The 20,470-nt window shown below is 44.4% G+C and overlaps 1 protein-coding gene across 1 annotated transcript in view; it reads right to left on the bottom strand.

The window, feature by feature from the left end:
- DNAH3 (dynein axonemal heavy chain 3) overlaps positions 1-20,470 on the bottom strand; it is a 213,943-nt gene that overhangs the window by 193,287 nt on the left and 186 nt on the right. Inside the window, exons 2-7 of the mRNA XM_056138888.1 lie at positions 16,005-16,109; positions 14,734-14,956; positions 10,371-10,449; positions 9,604-9,766; positions 8,640-8,829; positions 834-1,029 (exon numbers count right to left, since the gene is read on the bottom strand). Coding sequence (XP_055994863.1) covers positions 834-1,029; positions 8,640-8,829; positions 9,604-9,766; positions 10,371-10,449; positions 14,734-14,956; positions 16,005-16,109 — 956 coding nt within the window. The remainder of the gene's footprint in view (positions 1-833; positions 1,030-8,639; positions 8,830-9,603; positions 9,767-10,370; positions 10,450-14,733; positions 14,957-16,004; positions 16,110-20,470) is intronic.

A 20,470-nucleotide genomic window follows, 5' to 3' on the forward strand; every position in this document is an offset into this window, starting at 1 on the left:
TGGAGTTGTTCCCTGGAGGATCAAACTGAGGCCACTGCTCATTGTCCTGTGCTGGCACTGAGTGACTTAAAAAAGTAAGGCCCCAACCTCCAACTCCTCGCAGGTGAAGTGAGAAAAATACCTAAGCCAAGAGTTATAATTCAGTGTTACACATGTCAGAAAGGAGGTAATAATGGCTGGCTAACAAAGACCGGGTACTTAAGCAGGGTCTGTTTGAAATACTTTGCATGAACTAAGTTATTGATTTTTCTCATCAATCCTATGGAGTCGAAACTCATTATTCCTCATTTCAAAGCACAGAGAGATGATAGGACAATGTAGTCATATGATTTATGAAGCAGCAGAGTGAAAATTTGGACCAGGGCAGGCTGTGCCCTTCCTGAGATTCTGCAGCAGTGCTGGGACACAGCTCTGATGGAGGGGTGGGGGGCGGGGGGGGGTGCAGGGCACCTACTTTTCCCTGCTTGACAAGTTCTCACATACAGGCCCCATGCACTTTACAGGCCTGGAGCTTCTGTCATTACTCTTTCGAGCAAGATTACTCTCTGTGTGCAGTATGTTGTATGTGGAAGCAATAAAGAAAGTGAATGGGGCCAGAGTGATAGTACAGCAGGTCGGGTGATTGTCTTGCATGTGGCCCACTCTGGGTCAATCCCCAGCCCCTCATATTGTACTCTGAGCCTGCCAGGAGCGATCCTTGAGTGCAGTGTCAGGTGTAAGCCCTGAGCATCCCTGGATATAGCCTACAAACAAACCAAAATACAAACAGAACAGAAAAAAAAGGAAATACGAAGAGAAGGCAGTAAAGAAAACTGGAAGGCAAGTTTTCTTACTCTGCAAACCACAGCTCTCTCAGTTTGAGCATCATGGGGTTCACGGTGTGCAAGTGCTCCTCATTCCATTTCTTCACATTCTTGTAAACATCGTGCCAGGGCACAGGGGCCCGGATCACCCGTTGAGGAAATGAGCGTGGGATACTCTTGATGAAGAGTCTTTCTCTTTCCATTGGGTCCATGAGAATGTAATCAACTGTAACCAAGAGGGCAAATGCTTTGTTATTAGGAAGAAACTTTAGACATCCTTGACTTTTAACACTTAGAACGTAAACAATCTCTGCCCCATTTTCACTCAGAAATACCCTCTCTCTCTCCAACGGGTCATTGGGATCCCTCAAGGATAACTTACTTGGTAGAAGTTCCATTTTGTGGTGTGTTTTCTTCCTAAATATATCTCAGAGGTAAAGGATTCTGAAGTTCTCTGAGGTACCTCCTTCAGCTAAGCCTATGCTGAGGTATCAGGACACTGAAGGAGGAGCCAGTGGCTCAGTACTCACTCCCCAGGAGGAAGGGGTCTGGGGCTTCCTAGCAAACCTCTAGAGAACCACCCCGGGAACAGGACCAACTTCCTCCCCACAGGCTACATGCCAGTTCCACAGGTGACTCAATGTTCATCTAGGATCCCACATCCATATCACAATCATTATTGTTGTTAATTAGCATTATTACACAGTTGTGGACTCAGTCACCAAGACCTTCTCAACAGAATTCTCTGTCATTTTCATAATGTCCAAAGTCAAAATGCAGCTGTAGGTGCTAGTAGGACCAGATTTTTCACTTAGAAAGACACCGCTTTCCTCAGAGAAGCTATAAAGATGGCCAACAAGCATATGGGAAAATGTTTATCATCGCTGATGATGGGAATTACATATCAAAATGACAGTGCAGTGAACTATCACCTCAGACTAATGAGAATGGTCTGTATAAAAAAAAAAAACTCTGGATAACATTAAGTGATTTTGGGGAATCCAGTGAAAAAAGAACTAACTGGTGAGATAGCTGACCGGTTCAGCTCTTCGGAAAATGATTTAGAGACTTCTAAAAAAGTTTAAAAAAAAAACTTCAATATGACTTTACATATCCACTCCTGGTCATCTCCCCTAAGAACACAAAAACAATCTGAAAGAACATATGAACACTTATGTTCATCTCAGCATTATTTACAATAACCAAGATCTGGAAGCATCCCAAGCACCAGCCATAGATGAGCAGACGAAAATATTGTGGCATATATACATGACGGAATAGGGCCCAACTATGAGCACTGTAGCACTGTCCTTCCATTGTTCACTGATTTTCTCGAGCAGGCACACCAGTAACATCTCACAACAAATTGTGAGACCTGTTGTTACTGTTTTTGGCATATTGAATACATCATGGGTAGCTTGCAGACTTTGCTGTGCAGGCAAGAAAAGATAAAAGATTGCAGTGTGCTGCAATTCGGATAGATTTGGATGAAGTCAGGCGATGCGGAGTGAGTCAGAAAGAAAAGGCCAAATAGCAGATGATCTAGCCCATACACAGAGCACAGAGATGGGATAAAATGGAGGGATCTTGGCACCTTGGCACTGTGTAGCAGTGCAGCAAGGATAAAACAATAATATATTGGTACTAGTGTAAAAAAATTAAAAAATAGTAAATCAAGTTTGCATGGGCCCTTTCTCTTCACAGTGTTGTTAGGGGGTGAAAAGCATCTGTGGCACCTGGGAGTCAGTTGGAAGTGAAGAATCTTAGGGTTCCTCCCTAATCAGGGTCTTACACGTGCAAGGCAAAGTGTTCTACCACTGATCCACATCCCTGGTTCCAGCTGTGTTTTAATAAGATCCTTGGATAACATATCAAAATGACATTGAACATGACAGTGAATGGTTGCACATTAAAGTGTGTGAGAAGTACAGACAGTGGCCTGAGGGCACTCCCTGGAGTTCCAGCTTGCATGCCCACCCAGCCCCCCTCTTTCCTCATTGGGCCCAGGTCTGTGGACTAGCATCAGGACCGGTTGGGGGTGTGGCCTCCACGTAGGAGGCGTGGCCTTCCCTGCAGTTCTATTTCCCACTCCCAGTACTCTCGACTCACATCCCAAGCTGTATCACCTACTTTTTTGGAAAAAAGTCCTGGCTGCCTCAAACTCAATACGACAATAATCCAACTGGCCTACTCCAATTCCAACAAAAGACCAGTATGAAAGGAGCTGTTCAAGCCCAATACAAAAGAGCACATCCTCCAACACTTTACTAGATGCCTATCATAAGCCACAGATTAATGTCTGAAAGGAAGGACATATTCTAGAAGGGGAGAAGGGTGAGCACCATCGACCGATCTTATTCAGAATCCTATCCCACAATAAGAGGGAACACTGCTAGTTAACTTCAAGGTTTTACCTCTAGACAACCACAACAGCATGAAGAAACAGTGCAAATCTCCACTATGAGGAGAGGACAAAGAAAAGCGTCACAAACCCTCAACAGGGGTTACCCACAAACACGATCTCTCCGATAAAGAATTCCAAGATGAAATGCTGAAGATGGTCAAGGAGCTACTCAAAGAATCAATGGAGCAGACATCCAGAAAATTAAAGGAAGAAATGAAAGAAACAGTGGAATGGCTAGTCAAGAAAACACAGGCAGAAATGAAAGCAGAAATAAGAAAGCTACAAAAAGAAGTGTCCCAAATAAAGGATTCAGTAGACAAAATTAAAAACTCAGTGGGTGACCTCAGCAGTAGAATGTCTACAGCTGAAGACAGAATTAGTGATCTTGAAGATGTGCAACAGAAATCGTACAGGCAACAACAAACAATGGGAAAAGACCTTAAAATAGCTCTAAGGCGAATCAGAGAACTAGGGGATGACTCCAAGAGGAACAACATTAGAATCATTGGAGTACCAGAAGCCACAGTGAAAGAAATCTTTGCTGAAAGGTTCCCAAAGTTAAAGAATGCAGACATCCAGATCCAAGGAGCCAGAAGGGTACCAGCTAAAAGAAACCCTAATAAAAATACTCCAAGGCATATCTAGTCAGAATGATGGATGCCATGGATAGAGACACAATACTGAAAGTAGCAAGGTCAAAGAAGGAAATCACATACAAAGGAGCGCCCCTTAGATTTACAGCAGACCCTCCAAGCCCGAAGACAATGGTGGGATATAGTGAAAAATCTCGATGAAATGAGTGCCTCACCAAGAATACTCTATCCACCTAAACTTTCACTCAAATTCGATGAAACGATACACCATTTTATAGATAAAAAAACAACTCAGGAATTTCATAGACTCAAAACCAAACCCAAAAGAAGGACTAAAAGATCTCCTGTAATTCAAGAAGGAAAACACCCATAAGCACAAAACCCCATGAAAATAATCTCTCTCAATGTCAATGGTCTAAATGCACCAATCAAGAGACACAGAGTGGCAAAATGGATCCAGAAACTGAAACCAACATTCTGCTGCATACAAGGAACTCATCTGAACAGTCAGAGCAAACACAGACTCAAAGTTAAAGGATGGAAAACAATCCTGCAAGCAAACAACTACCTCAAAAAAGCTGGGGTGGCCATACTAGTATCCGACAACAAAGATTTCAGATTGAAAAAGATTAGAAGGGACAGCGAAGGCTATTTTCTATTTATCAAAGGATATGTACAACAGGAAGAAATCACACTCTGAAATGTATATGCACCTAAATGAGGCACCAGCTAAATACTTAAAAAAAAACTAATATATTTTAAGAGGACATTGCTAGCAATACAATAGTAGTCGGAGACTTCAACATCACCTTATCACCTCTGGATAGATCAACAAGAACAAAACTCCGCAAGACACACTGGCTTTGAAGAAAGAAATAGAAGAGAGAAGGCGAACAGACCTACAGAGGGCTTTACACCCCCAAATGAAAGAATACACACTGTTTTCCAGTGCACATGGATCATTTTCTAAAATAGACCATGTACTGGGTCACAAAACATAACCTCAATAGAATCAGGAATATAGAAATTGTATCAACTATCTTTTCAGACCACGATATGCTTAAGATAGAAGCAAATCACACACAGACACAGAGAACCAAATCAAGCAACTGGAAATTAAACAACTCAATGTTGAATAATGAGTGGGTCAGAAAGGAAGTCAAGGGAGAAATCAAAAGATACCTGGAAACAAATGAGAATGAAGAAACGAGTTACCAGAACCTATGGGATGCAGCTAAAGCTGTGTTAAAAGGGAAAATTTATAGCCTTGCAAGCATTCCTCAGGAAGGAAGAAAGGGGCTACACAGATAACTTGACTTCACAGCTCAAGATCTTAGAAAAATACCAACAAAAGGAACCCAATCCCAGAAGAAGGAAAGAAATAATAAAACTTAGAGCAGAAATTAACAACATGGAAACCCAAAAAACAATCCGAAGTTCAATGAAACCAAGAGCTGGTTGAGAAAATAAACAAGATTGATAAACTACTAGCAAGACTCACAAAGAAAGAGAAAGAGAAAACTCTAATAAACTGAATCAGAAATGAAAAAGAGGACATCACAACAGAAACCAATGAAATTCAAAAGATCATCAGAGACTACTTTGAGAGTCTGTATGCCATGAAACAAGAGAACCTAGAAGAAATGGATAAATTCCTGGATTTCCACAACCTCCAAAGACTGAGCCAAGAAGACTTGGAATATAAGAGACCCATTCATATTAAGGAAATCAAAACCGTGATTAAAAGTCTTCCCAAAAACAAAAGTCCAGGCCCAGATGGATTCACTAGCGAATTCTTCCAAACATTTAAAAAAGACCTGTTGCCAGTTCTGCCCAAGCTTTTCCAGGAAACTGAAAAAACATAAACTCTCCCAAACAGCTTCTATGAGGCACATATCTCCCTAATATCAAAAGCAAACAAAGACATCACTAACAAAGAAAATTACAGGCCAACATCTCTGATGAACATGAATGCGAAGATCTTCAACAAAATATTAGCAAATAGAATCCAACAATTCATCAAAAAGATCATACACCATGATCAAGCGGGATTCACTCCGGGGATGCAAGGATAATTTAACATTTGGAAATCAATCTACATAATCCATCATATCAACAAAAGTAGAGATAAAAACCATAAAGATAAAAACCATCATATCAATAGATGCAGAGAAAGCATTTGACAAGATCCAACACCCGTTTATGATGAAAACTCACCAAAATAGGCTTAGAAGGAACTTTCCTCAAGATAGTCAAAGCCATCTACGACAAACCTATGGCAAGCATTATCCTAAATGGGGAAAAACTAAGGGCCTTCCCTCCAAGATCAGGGATAAGACAAAGATGTTCACTCTCGCCACTTCTGTTCAATATAGTACTGGAGCACTTGCAACAGCAGTTAGGCAAGAAAAAGATATTAAGGGAATCCAGATAGAAAAGGGAGAAACCAAGCTCTCATTATTCGCAGATGATATAATACTATATCTAAAGAATCCTAAAGCCGCTTCCAAGAGACTCCTAGAAACAATAGACTTGTACAGTAAAGTTGAAGGCTATAAAATGAATACCTTAAAATCCATGGCCTTCCTAGATGCAAATAATTAGAAGGAAGAGACATTAAAAAAAGCAATCTTGTTCACAATCTTGGATCAGAAAATCAAGTACCTAGGAATCATCCTGACTAAGGACCTCTACAAAGAAAATTGCAAAACGCTCCTCCACGAAATAAAATAGGAAATGGAAATATATCCCCTGCTCATGGATAGGAAGAATTAACATTGTCAAAATGGCAATACTCCCCAAGGCACTCTACAGATTCAATGTGATCCTATAAGGATACCCATGAAATTCTTCAAAAAAATGGATCAAGCACTTCTAAAATGCATTTGGAACAACAAACACTCATGAATAGCTAAAGCAATTCTTGGGGAAAAGATGATGGAAGACATCACCCTCCCCAACCTCAAACTCTACTATAAAGCAGTAACAATTAAAACAGCATGGTACTGGAACAAAGGCAGAGTGGCAGACCAATGGACCAGGGTGGAATATCCCTACACACAACCCCAAATGTATGAACATCTAATCTTTGCTAAGGGAGCAAGAAATGTGAAGTGGAGCAAGAAAAACCTCTTTAGCAAATGGTGCTGGCATAACTGGACAACCACATGCAAAAAATTGGGCTTAGACCTCGACTTAACACCATGCACCAAAGTCAGATCAAAATGGATTAAAGACCTCAACATCAGACCAGAGTTCATAAGGTACATTGAAGACAAGGTCAGCAAAACCCTCCACAATATTGAGGTTAACGATTTCTTCAAAGATGACATGCCACTGACCAACCAAGTAGAAACAGAGATAAACAAATGGAACTATATTAAACTAAGAAGCTACTGCACTGCAAAAGATGCTGTGACCAAAATACAAAGACAATCTACAGAATGGAAAAGGATATTCACTCAATACCCATCCGATAAGGGGTTGATATCAAGGATATACAAAGCACTGGTTGAACTCCACAAGAAGAAAACATCAAACCCCATAAAAATGGGGTGATGAAATGAACAGAAACTTTCTCAAAGAAGAAATCTGAATGGCTAAAAGGCACATGAGAAAATGCTCTACATCATTAATCATCAGGGAGATTCAGATCAAAACAACAACGTGGTATCATCTCACCACACCACAAAGACTGGCCCACATCCAAAAGAACAAAAGCAACCGGTGTTGGCGTGGATGTGGCAAGAAAGGGAGTGCCCGAGAACAGATGATTGGTTAAAGAAACTTTGGTACATCTAACAATGGAATACTATGCAGCAGTTAGAAAGGATGAAGTCATGAAATTTGCAAACAAGTGGTTCTACATGGAAAGTACCATGCTAAGTGAAATGAGTCAGAAAAAGAGGGACAGACATAGAAGACTGCACTCATCTGGGGAATATAAAGTAACAGAATGGGAGACAAACACCCAATAATAGTTGAGATAAGTACTAAGAGGTTTGCTCCACGGCTTGGAACCCAGTAGCACATGCTGGGGGAAAATGAAGCTCAGATAGAGAAGGAAACACCAAGTAAAGGGTGTTTGGAGGACTTGCTCAGGATGCGAGACACGTGCTAAAAGTAGGCTATAGACCAAATATGATGGCCACTCAATACTTCTATTTCAAATCACAACACACTAAAGGAAAGAGAAAGCAAAAGGGAATGCCCCGACACAGAGGCAGGTGAGGGGTGTTGGGGGTAGGAGGGCTATTGGGTTCATTGGTGGTGGAGAATGGGCACTGGTGGAGGGATGGGTACTTGATCACCGTATAACTGAAACCCAAACACAAAAATATGTAAGTCTACAACTGTACCTCATGGTGTTTCACTGATAACACAAACACTGTCCTCCCGTTGCGGGCCCAGTAATGTTTCCATTTTTTTTTGGCGGGGGGACTTGTTGTTACTGTGTTTGGCATATTGAATACATCACGAATAGCTTGCCAGGCTTTGCCGCTCAGGCAAGATACTCTCGGTAGCTTGCCGGGCTCTCCGAGAGGGGTGGAGGATTCGAACCCAGGCTGGCTGCATGCAAGGCAAATGCCCTACTACTGTACTATTAAAAAATAAATAAATAAATAAATAAATAAAGCTTTTTGAAAGCCAAAAAATGAAGTGTGGGAAGTGTTTGTTTAGACATGGATGGAATGGGTTCTGGGTGAGAGAGAGGCTGGGAGTAGATGGGAAACTAAAGGTTAAATGACATTTTGAACATTCTCAGAGGGACCATGGGCTTAGAGGAAAACAAGTGCCCTCCATCTAGAAATCTGTGGTCCCACTGACACTCATTCTTACCAATGCTCTTCATGAGGCTAAAGTAGTAGCCATGTTCCTTCTCTACTGTGAGGACCAGCATCAGAGGTTCCAGCGCAGGATTTGCCAGCAGTGCATTAGAAATCAGCTTCAAAATTCGCACCATCACTTGATCTTCCTCTGAAGCAATCATGTCTTTTGAGATTCCGTGGGTCAAATAGTAATAGTATCTCTTCCATAAACAAAACACACACAAGAAGTAAACATGGTTAGCTAAGTGTGACCATCCATTCACACCAAAGAGCCCTATTCCCCCGAAGCCCCACTGGTTTCCCCCTGGAATCATGTTTCCTGGATCTACCACTTCACACCTACTTAAATAAGACAGCAGGTAATGAGGGCTGGAGCACTAGCATAGTGGGTAGGGTGTTTGCCTTGCATGCAGCCAGGTTCAATCCCCAGCATCCCATATAGTCCCCAGAGCACCACTAGGAGTAATTCCATGCAGAGCCAGGAGTAACCCCTGTGCATTGCCGGGTGTGACCCAAAAAGCTAAAAAAGAAAAAAAAAAGACAGCAGGCAAAGCCTCCGCGTTGACACTAAAGGAGTCAACCAATGCCTGAAAGTTGTAAGTGTGGCAGCAGGAAGTGGGTATCAGATGCCAGGCAGAGAGAAACAGCAGAATGAGTGCTGGGCCAGGGACAAAGGAAACACAGTCTGAGAAGAGGGAAGACCATGGGCCAGGCAAGTAGCCCAAAGAGTTGGACGAGTTCAATCCTCAGCACATGATTCCATGATTCCCCAAGCACCATCTGGGCTCCTTGACATGAGTGGCCTCCCCCTGAACACACACACAAAGAGAAAAAAACAAAAGCAATAGAGAAATGACAAGCCTACGAAGGACACCCTGAGCACCACTGCGTGTGGCTTCAAAACAACAACAACAAAATAATCATAAAAAGTATCAGAATTTGAGAGAGAGAGAGAGAAAGCAACAAGAGCATACCTCTAAGTCTAAATCAGATGGGATTGCTTCTTTACTTTCTATTTCCATCTCCTTCTTTAACATGATATTAATCTGTTCCTCTGGACTCATGGGTCTGCTTCCTGGGAGGGTTGCCGACGTCTTCTTCATGGACAAGGATGTGTTGCTGCCAGACGCTTTGATCCTGAAATACAGACAGAGCATGTAGATCTATGCAGAGGGGCTATGGTGTCAAGTCTGCTCTTTCCAATGAGTGTGACAAAAGCGCTTCTCCTCTGACCCCCTAAAGGCACACATGAGTACTTAATTTTTTAATTAATTAATTTTATTTTTTTGTATTTTTGGGTCACAGATGGCAATACTCAGGGGTTGTTCCTGGTTCTGAGCACAGGAATTTCTCCTGGCAGTGTTTGGGAGGACTATATGGGACGCCAGGGATCAAATCTGGATTTGCCACATGCAAGGAAAACGCGCTACCTGCTGTGCTATCACTCCCCTCAAAAGGTGAGTACTTTAACAGTGACCTCAGATCATGGAACATTCATAGATATTTTAGCATTTTTTTTGGCTTGGTTACTTTATATTTATTTAGAGTAAAAAAGAATTGGATTGAGGGGTATTGGTAGAAGCATGTGTGTGTGTATACACACACACACTGTTATTGGATATCCAGGAATGTTTTGAAGCCAAGAGAGAATGCATGGCTCAAACACCACCAGAGCCTTCTTCAGTCTGGTCTGATGTCCTGTAATCCCCTGCAATTCCCTGCACCCACAAAGGTACCTTACCCAGTTAGATCCTCTCTGCCTTTGTGGGAAATTTTCCTTTTCTTCTTGCTGGGTTCTGCTGAGTTTCTAGATGATAAAACTGTGGAGAAGAAAGAAAGACATCAGTGATGAATTGTGGCACTGGGCCACCCTCTGCCCATGGAACATGATTTTAAAGAGAATCCACTAGCACAGGAAGGGTGAACTTAGCATGGTGAGATAAGGCAGGAACTGTGGTCTCTGGTCCATCACCTGCACCACTAATTACCCACAGAACCCTATTGGTGAAAGTGATTTCATCAACCTAGGTCTTTGCTTACCCAACTGTGAAATGGGGGTGAGATAACCTTCCATTTTTCTGTATTTGTCAGGAATAATTGTTCGATTCATGCTCCAATCCTGTATGCTCTCTTGTGTAAACGTGAGTATTACTGTCTAATGTTTTTTCTTTGTGACCTTGGACCCTGGACTCAATGGGACCGGGAACACAGATCCTCTGCCTGCTTCCTCCAGTCTCAGGGGTCACACCCATAAGCCACACCCTGCCAGATAATCACCAGATAATCTCCTCATGGACCACCCTCTAGAACTCAGGACTGCTCCTCCCAGACAGGAGTATAAAAGGAGGCCCCCAAGACCATGCCACTAAAATCTGCGCCAGGCTGTTTCCACTCAGGGAGCCCCAGAGGGGGGTGGGCTAGAGCCCTCCCTGCCCCAAGGGACCCAGCCCCAGCAGCCAACTTCCACTACCCAACTGCCGCCATGCTCCAGGCCACTTTCCAGACCACAAGGCCGCATGGGACACTTCCTACCCATTGTCCATAATTAACACACCATGTTTGATGGAGTTCAGACAGTAAGCAATATATATATATATATATATATATATATATATATATATACACACACACACACACATACACATATATGCCTCTCGGAGTGCCCGGCAATCTACCAAGAGTATCCGGCCCGCATGGGCAGGGCCTGGCAAGCTACCCGTGTCGTATTCAATATGCCAAAACTAGTAACTATAACGGGTCTCATTCCCCTGACGCTGAAAGAGCCTCCAATCATTGGGAAAGACAAGTAAGGAGAGGCTGCTAAAATCTCAGGGCTGGGACAAATAGAGACATTACTGGCTCCTGCTCACGTAAATTGACGAACAACGGAATGACAGTGATACAGTGATACAGTGAATGTTTTTCTTAAAATATAGTTAGATTTTTTAATGTGATAAATTTATTTTATGGATGTTTATTTTCATTTTTTGGTTTTGGGGCACACTTGGTGGTGCTTGGATGGTTGACTTGATTCTTGACTTGCTTCTTTTTTTTTCTTTTTAATTTTTTAAAAAATTTTTTAATGAATCACCATGATATACAGTTACAGACTTGCAAACTTTTGTGATTACATTTCAGTCATAAAATGATCAAGTTCCCATCCCTCCACCAGTGCACATTTTCCACCACCAATATTCCCAGTATCTAATGCCACCCCCACCCCACCTCACCCCCTCCCAACTGCCTCCGTGGCAGGCACATTCCCTTTTACTCTCTCTCTCTCTCCTTTTGGGTGTTATGGTTTGTAATGCAGGTAGTAAGTGGCCAATATGTTTGGTCTATTTGACTTGGTTCTTCTTTTTTTTTTTTTTGGCTTTTTGGGTCCCACCCAGCAATGCACAGGGGTTACTTCTGGCTCATGCACTCAGAATCACTCCTGGCAGTGCTTGGGGGACCATAGAGGATGCTGGAAATCGAACCCAGGTCGGCCGCGTGCAAGGCAAATGCCCTACCCGCTGTGCTATCACTCCAGCCCCCGACTTGCTTCTTGAGTGTTGCTCTGGGCAGTGCTTCGGGGGTTGCAAAAAGTTATTAAAACAAAAGAAAAAGGAAAACTCTCAGCACAAATCCACAGACTGAAATATCACACTCAAAAAATATTAGCATACAAAAAGTCAATAAACCCAATAATCAAGGGGTAGCACTGCAGCACTGACCTCCAGTTGTTCATCATCGATTTGCTCCAACAGGCACCAGTAACATCTCCATTGTGAGACTTTGTGAGACTTGTTGTTACTGTTTTTGGCATATCAAATATGCCACGGGGAGCTTGCCAGGCTCTGCAGTGTAGGCGGGATACTCTCAGTAGCTGGCTGGGCTCTCCAAGAGGGCCGGAGGAATCCAACCCGGATCAACCGTGTGCAAGGCAAACACCCTACTTGCTCTGCTATCACTCCAGCCCAATCAAGGGGTAGATGAACAAAACTGAAATAATATGGCAGTACCAACACTGTGCCAAAGTAAATTGCTCCAAGTGAGATGCAAAGGTTATGCCCAGGAGAATGGCATAGGGAATTGGCAAGGGTGGCACCCATGTACATAGAATCAATTAGAAAATTGGAAAATGAAAAAGATATCATTAAAACAAAACCATTTGTAGATATGTCTTTGAATTATAAAATGTATTTGAAGAATTTACCCAGATAGAACAGAGAGAAATATATATATGGGTTGGAGAGATAGTACAGTGGGTAGGGCATTCGCCTTGCTCGTGGCTGACTATGGTTCGATCCCTGATCCCCAGCATTCCTTATGGTTCTCCCAAGTCAACCAGGAGTAATTTCTGAGCACAGAACCAGGAGTGAAGCCTGAGAACTGCTGGGTGTGGCCCCCCAACAAATAAACAAATATATACGTATACAGAAAAGTAAGTTCAAGATTAAGAGGCTCTAATATATAACAATAATTACTGAAAGAATCCTCCCCTTAAGCAGGTATGTGTACACTGGTGAGATTAAATATATATAAAATATATAAATACATATATATATATATATATATATATATATATTAGTCATCAGCTTCCAGAGGGCTCCCATGAGCTCTGCCTCCTATTATCACACTCTTGTGCAATCCTCTTTAACTGCCTGGACCTAGTGACTTTCCCCAACAAAGAAAATATATATAAAGAAAATGTGGCAAAAATGAAAGACAGTTACTTTTGAAATAAAACACCATAAAGACTAGCTTCCATCTTGCTGGCATGATATGACGTGTCCTTTGGAGAGGCTCATGTGGCAAGACACTGAGGACCAGAGGTCATGACTGCAAAACACTACTTTTTAATAAGAATGCAATTTATAATAGGTTAGTGACATGATCCAGGTGTTTAAGTAGCACATGTTTGACATATAAGTAGAAATAACTTTCCAACTGATCAGCAGGAAATTTTTTCTGTCTGCACAAATCCCTGAACTGGTGACGGAAAACCATTCCCTTAGATGACCATGGTCCTGGCTGACCCTAAAGTCGCAGACTTGTGAGAGTACCTCAGTCAAACCACAGTGTTAAGACATGCCTGAATTACTGGTCCATAGAAACGATACCATCATAAAAGGTGATTGTTGTAAGCCATAGCTTCTGGGTGTAAATTGTTAATCAGAGTTAAAAATCTGTAAGTAGGGGCCAGAGCAAGAGTACAGTAGGGTGCTTGCCTTGCACACAGCAGATGCAGTTTCAATCCCTGGCATCCCATAACAGTCTCCCAAGACCCCGCAAAGAGTGAACTCTGAGTACAAAGCCAGGAGTAGCACTGTAGTAGCACGTCGTCCCTTTGTTCATCCATTTGCTCGAGCGGGCACCAGTAAGGTCTCCATTGAGAGACTTGTTGTTACTGTTTTTGCCATATCAAATATGCCACGGGGAGCTTGCCAAGCTCTGCCGTGCGGGCGGGATGCTCTCAGTAGCTTGCTGGGCTCTCTGAGAGGGATGAAGGAATCGAACCTCTGCCAGCCACGTGTAAGGCAAGTGCCCTACCTGCTGTGCAATAGTTCCAGCCCAAAGCCAGGAGTAAGTCCTAAGTAAGTCACACACTGCTGAGTGCGATCCCCAAACAAACAAAACTCCATGTGACTCAGTTGTTCAAAGTATACATGATGTCTCCCAGCCCCAACCCCCAAAAGGTGTCCACCTATACTGTCTGTGGGATCCCCAGGGTCCTAACGAGTTCGACCCCAAGTGCTGTACACCCAAGTGTGTGCTTCTCCAGTAAACACGGCAGTCAAATGTGCAATTGTAGTAGAGCACCACAACCAAGTGTGAGCACCACAACAAATACGTGACCCCCCCAGATATGGCCACCGCCAAAGGGATGGGAGGGGGAGGAGAAAACCCCCAGAGGACAAAGAGCATTCCTTGAGCCATGCTAAAGGGAAGAGAGATGGGGAGTGGCAGATGCAGTGGTAGTGGCCACAATCATTCCCATTTCACAGATGAGACACCAGCAGAGCTGTGATGAGTGGTGAAGATGAGAAGCCAGAACCAGAAATCCCCTCCGCCAGCCCCACGCTGAGCAGTGAGCCTGTCTGCACGATGCTGGCAAGTACCTTTTTGCAGATCCTGTCTGTCTCTTTCCCTGCGGACACTGATGGTCCCCGGCTGGGCGACCTTCACCAGGCTCTTGAGCTTCAGGTCCTGGGCTTTCAGGGAGTAGTTGTTGGCGATAGAGTCGCTGGGCCCGCGGTGGTGCTGCTGCTCTTTGAACGGTGCAGCCTGGGTCCATGACGTGCGCTGCATCAGGGGTGGGTAGCAGCTGTGCCTTATGACCGTCTAGATAGGAGGGGAGAGAGATGATGAGGGCCGCGCTTGCAGAGGCCAGACCACTGCCCTGAGAGTTGCAGATTAACCAGGCCTCCCGCAGTGCCCCGGTCTTCTGCCCGCTTTGTGCAAATACTTTCCGAATTGAGCACTGTGAACATGACTTCTGGTTTTCAATGAACACTCAGGTGCAGGGCTGGTATAGGACCTGGATTGGCTTTTTTTGTGGGGCTGGGGGGCGCGGTCTCACCCAGCGATGCACAGGGGTTACTCCTGGCTTTGCACTCAGGAATTACTCCTGGCAGTGCTCGGGAGACCCCATGGGACGCTGGGAATCTAACCCAGGTCTGCTGCGTGCAAGGCTCTACCCGCTCCAGCTCTGGATGGCATTATTCTTTACAGACAAGCCTACCAGGGAGATGCACTCGCTCTTATTTTATCATTGCCAAGTATGGGCATTCTGAGTCTCAATGACACCGCAGGTCAGACACGGGACCTGGCCATCTTCCCACATTGGTTTAGCCTCTTCCCTCAGAAATGACCAAAAAGACTTGTCAGAGTTGACTGTTTGGGGGACAGAGAGACAACACAGCAAGTAAGGCACCTGCCTCACGTCCCATCCGGATCCAGTCCAGGCACCCCACGGGGTCCCCTAAGCATCACCAGGAGCTATTTCTGAGCAGAGAGCCAGGAGGAAGCCCTGGGCATGGCACAGATGCATATGGTCCAAACGCAAAACACAGACCAAAAAAAATAGCACAGCAGTAGGGCGTTTGCCTTGCACGCAGCCAACATGGCCGACCCGAGTTTGATTCCTCCGCCCCTCTCAGAGAGCCCGGCAAGCTACCGAGAGTATCTCGCCCGCACGGCAGAGCCTGGCAAGCTCCCCGTGACGTATTCGATATGCCAGACACAGTAACAACAAAGTCTCCAATGGAGGCGTTACTGGGCCCGCTCGAGCAAATCGACGATCAACGGGAGGGCCTTTTATATATATATAGATAGTACTATTTGGCGCCCCCACTGGTACTGTCCCAGAACAGCAGCCGAGTTAACAGACCTGATAGAGTTCAGACGGTTGCTCATTAGTAGAAGCCGGCAGAGGCGGTAGCTCTGGCCGCCCCTGGGAGCGGCTCATGTGATGAATTGAGTCATTCTTGGAGATCTACAAGAAAATGGGAACAATGAAAAATGTTTAGACTTCTAGGTTGGTAAGGAGTAAAATGGCCCTCAGGAGAAGCATCGAATTCTTTCCACAAAACTCCCTTTCCACTCCCTCCCTTTGTGTCGGGTTCCTGTTTTAAATTTCATTCTCCATTATCTCCTTCCAGGCTGCCCCCGCCCCAGTAAATTCAGACTTTGGGACCCAGTAAGAGACCCAATTCTGAGCATAATTCTTGGCTACCCTATGCCAGGTTGAGATGCAATGGGTTGATTTTTTTTTCTTTTTGGGTCACACCCAGCAATGCTCAGCAGTTACTCCTGGCTCTGCACTCAGGAATTACTCCTGGCAGTGCTCAGGGGACCATATGGGATGCTGGGAATTGAACTCGGGTCAGCCGCGTGCAAGGCAAACACCCTACCCGCTGTGCTATCACTCCTGCCCCCAGGTTTTGATTTAAAATTGAAGCCAGCAAAGTGAAAGTGAGCAAGCAAGCAAGCGAGACAGAGACAGAGACAGAAAGAGAGAAAGAGAGTGAGACAGAGACAGAGAGAGATGGAGAGTGAGAAATGCTGAGTCCAGGGCATCTAAGAACAGAACAGAATCACTTCTGATGGCTTTCTTCAGTGGATGGCAAAAATCTAGTATGTCAGGGTCAGATGGCGAAAATCTGGTACATCAGGGTCACTTGCCTTGCAAGCAGCCTACCCTGGTATCCCATATGGCCCCCCAAGCACCACCCCAAGAGATTCCTGAATGCAAAGCCAGGAGAAACCCCTGAGCACTGCCGGTGTGACCCAAAAGATCCACTCCTCAAATTTGGGACACAGGAGACCCACTAACCAATTTTTACTAAAAATAGTAATACTCAAACTCCACCTTAAACAAGACCTACTCAAACAAAACTGGTTGTGTTGATTTAAACTACTGGGTATCTCTGCTTTTAATCTCAATTTCAAGAATCAGAGAATTGGCCAATCATCTCTAAGAGGCCTGCCCCCACCCCTTTCACGACTCAAATTAAAACCAGATCTGCACCGATGAGGTGAACAAAATGGAAAAACACTCAGCCTCAAGTTGAAAGGAATCTAACCGTCAAATCAGGTATTACAACACACAGAATAGTTTTGGGCCACGGTGGTTCCATGGATATGGAGTCATTCATGATTTCTTTTCAGGATCCCAGATGAAAAACATGAACTGACTGAAAAGCCTGGGCTGTCTGTCTCTGGTTGTTTGGGGCATGCCAGTGGGCTTTGTGATCAGAGGAGAGCTTTCCTGGCCTAGATTTTAAATCGGTTTCAAATAAAAATCCTCCTTAAAAGAACAACAAGCAACTACTGCACATTTTGGGCATTCTGAGGAGGGAGGAACGGAAGTGGCTGAAGCAAAGGTGCCTGGTGCTGGAGCTTACACACCCAAAGAGGCTGCCAACAGGAGTCAGGAGACGCCACTTTGCTGCTGCTGTCAGGAAATCTCATTATCAGAACTGATGCCAACAGGGAAGTGACACTTCCTCCCAAAAGAAATGTACCGCAGCCTTGTGGGTATCTTCAGGCCCATGTTGTACACTGGCCAACTCCAGCCCCTGGCCCTAGGCCATGGCTTGTGGCAGGGCCCTAGCTGGCCAAACAGAGGACTTCAAGAAAGAGGTATTTTAGTGGGGGTGGAGAGTGAGTGGAGGGTGGAGGGTGGGGGTTCTCTTGGTGGTCCCTAGGATTGAACCAGATTTACCTACATACAAGTTCTGTGCCTTAACTTCTGTATTCTCTTTCCAGCCCATGAACACAGTTTCCTTCAGCAGTATCTTTTCTAGGCAAAGAATCTCAGAGTTCTGTGTGTCAAATGAGACTAGGAACTTCCTATTTTACATTCATCCCATCAGGCACCTTTCTAGTAGATTGAAAGAGACATTCTTTTACTTATGTATTTATTTTTGGCTTTTTGGGTCACACCTGGCAATGCTCAGGGATTACTACTGGCCCTGTACTCAGAAATCACTCCTGGAAGTGGTTGGGGGACCATATGGGATGCTGGGGATCGAACCCGGGGCCAGCCATATGCAAGGCAAATGCCCTCCCCGCAGTACTATTGCTCCAGCCCCTCAAAGATACATTCTTAATAGTCATCATTCCCTTGTGTGAGAAACAGCCTTCACTAGAATAAAGTCAATATAGAAGAAAGCAGAGCCACCAGGAAGAGATTCCCCATGATATGAACTGATCAGCTAGAACCATTCTGGATTTCTCAATGACTTGCACCCAGAGGTGTCCTTTATGGTTGAGTTCCACTGAATTATATTTGTATCCCTCTATGATGAAAGAGCCAGAGGATAGGTATGGAGATAGAGGATAGAACCAGATGACAGAGGCAGCTGAGTCATCATACACAGGGATAAGCCACTCTTAGGCTAATGAATATCTTGACAGCAAACCAACACTGAGCATTTTTCAGAGCCCTGTGGAGAAGCAGATCCTCTGAAGAACAAATTAAATGTTGGGCATGCTTATTATTTGTATTGAAAATAATGTTGTCACTGTCCTCCCGTTGTTCATCGATTTGATCGAGCGGGCCCAGTAACGTCTCCATTGGAGACTTTGTTGTTACTGTGTTTGGCATATCGAATACGTCACGGGTAGCTTGCCAGGCTCTGCCGTGCGGGCGAGATACTCTCAGTAGCTTGCTGGGCTCTCCAAGAGGGGCGGAAGAATCGAACTCGGGTTGGCCATGTTGGCTGCGTGCAAGGCAAACGCCCTACCGCTGTGCTATCGCTCCAGCCCACTGAAAATAATAATGCCCAAAGTTAGAGAGAGAATAAAAAGGATTGTACCTGCCACAGAGGTAGGGAGTGGGGTAGGGGTGGAGGGTGAGACATTGGGAACATTGGTGGTGGAAAATGTGCACTGGTGAAGGGATGGGTGCTCGAGTACTGTGTGACTGAAACATAAACATGCAAGTTTGTAACTGTAATTCACAGTGATCCAATAAAACTTCTTAAAAAAATGTTGGGCTACTTCATAGGCGTAATCTAAGACTTTAGATGCCAGGCTATAAATACCATGATAGCAGAAAACAGCTCCATTCATGGGGGAGGAACATGTGGGACAGAGGTTTGCCAGATCTAGAAATCAATTCCAGAACACAAGAGAATTATTTCACCATCCATGTGGGGCCTCCGGGGGGAAAGAGATAGATATTTTTAAAGAATTATGCAAAATGCTGTGTTAAAAATATTATTGTCTAAGTATTCTTCCTGGTAAATTGAAGTTTACATTTCAGGTGGTAGGCTCAAGTCATTACCAACAAATTCACTTTAATTTCATAAATTCATGACTTAAGATACTCCTCTGGCAACATCCATGTTGGTGCTTCTTGGCTTTTATGGTACTAAGATTCTGGCACCTGAATTGGGTATAAGTAATACCTGTAGGCAGCTTGTTTCTGACTACATCTGGTGGTTGTGTGGGTTTCATGGACACTGATCACAAATGCCCACCAGACAATTGCTACAAATTTACAGGATTCTCAGTTAAAAAATACACATTCCAGGATCCCACTCCAAACCTTTTAGGTTAGAAACTTTGGGGAGTCAGGCCAACTTTCCGCCTTTTTCAGATGCTTCCTAGCATACTCTTGTTTTGTTTTGGGGCCACAGCCAGCAGTGCTCAGGGGTACTCCTATTTCTGTTAGGGGGTCATTCTTGGCAGTGCTTGGGGAGACGATGCAGTCCTGGGGATCAAACCCGGGCTTCCTGTGTGCAAAGCTCATACTCTAGTTCCTGGAGCTATTTCTCTGGCCCTTCTCCAGCCTCCAGCTCCTTGAGATTTTTTTTTCTTTTTTGGGTCACACCCAGCGATGCTCAAGGGTTACTCCTACTGGGCTCTGCACTTAGGAATTACTCCTGGTGGTGCTGGGGGACCATACAGGATGCCAGGGATCGAACCTGGGTCAGTCATGTGTAAGGCAAACACCCTACCCGCCGTACTATCTCTCCAGTCCCCCATTGAGAGATCTTTCTACCTCCTCCCAGCATATTTGTTGTTTTCTCACTTGGACCATCGGCATAAGTGCTCAAGGGGGATTCCTGGTTCTGTGCTCAAAACTGACACCTGGCAGTGCTTGGAGGACCATATATGATGCCAGGGCTAGAAATCTATATTAGTCACTTGCCTGACCTCCTGAACTATTCATCTGCCCCTGCCCCCTGCATATTCTTATGTTCCACCAGTATTGGAAACTGCCTGATGGAATCTGTGGTTTACTGGCCTCGGAAGGGAAGGGGAAGGAATTATAGGTTTTTCTTTCTGAGATATCCACAGCAAAACCCAGACAGCTTGAAAGCCTAATTGAGCGATTTCAAAGGA

This window comes from Sorex fumeus, unplaced genomic scaffold (genome assembly GCF_029834395.1).
Source record: "Sorex fumeus unplaced genomic scaffold, SorFum_2.1 ptg000130l, whole genome shotgun sequence".
Taxonomy (NCBI): domain Eukaryota; kingdom Metazoa; phylum Chordata; class Mammalia; order Eulipotyphla; family Soricidae; genus Sorex; species Sorex fumeus.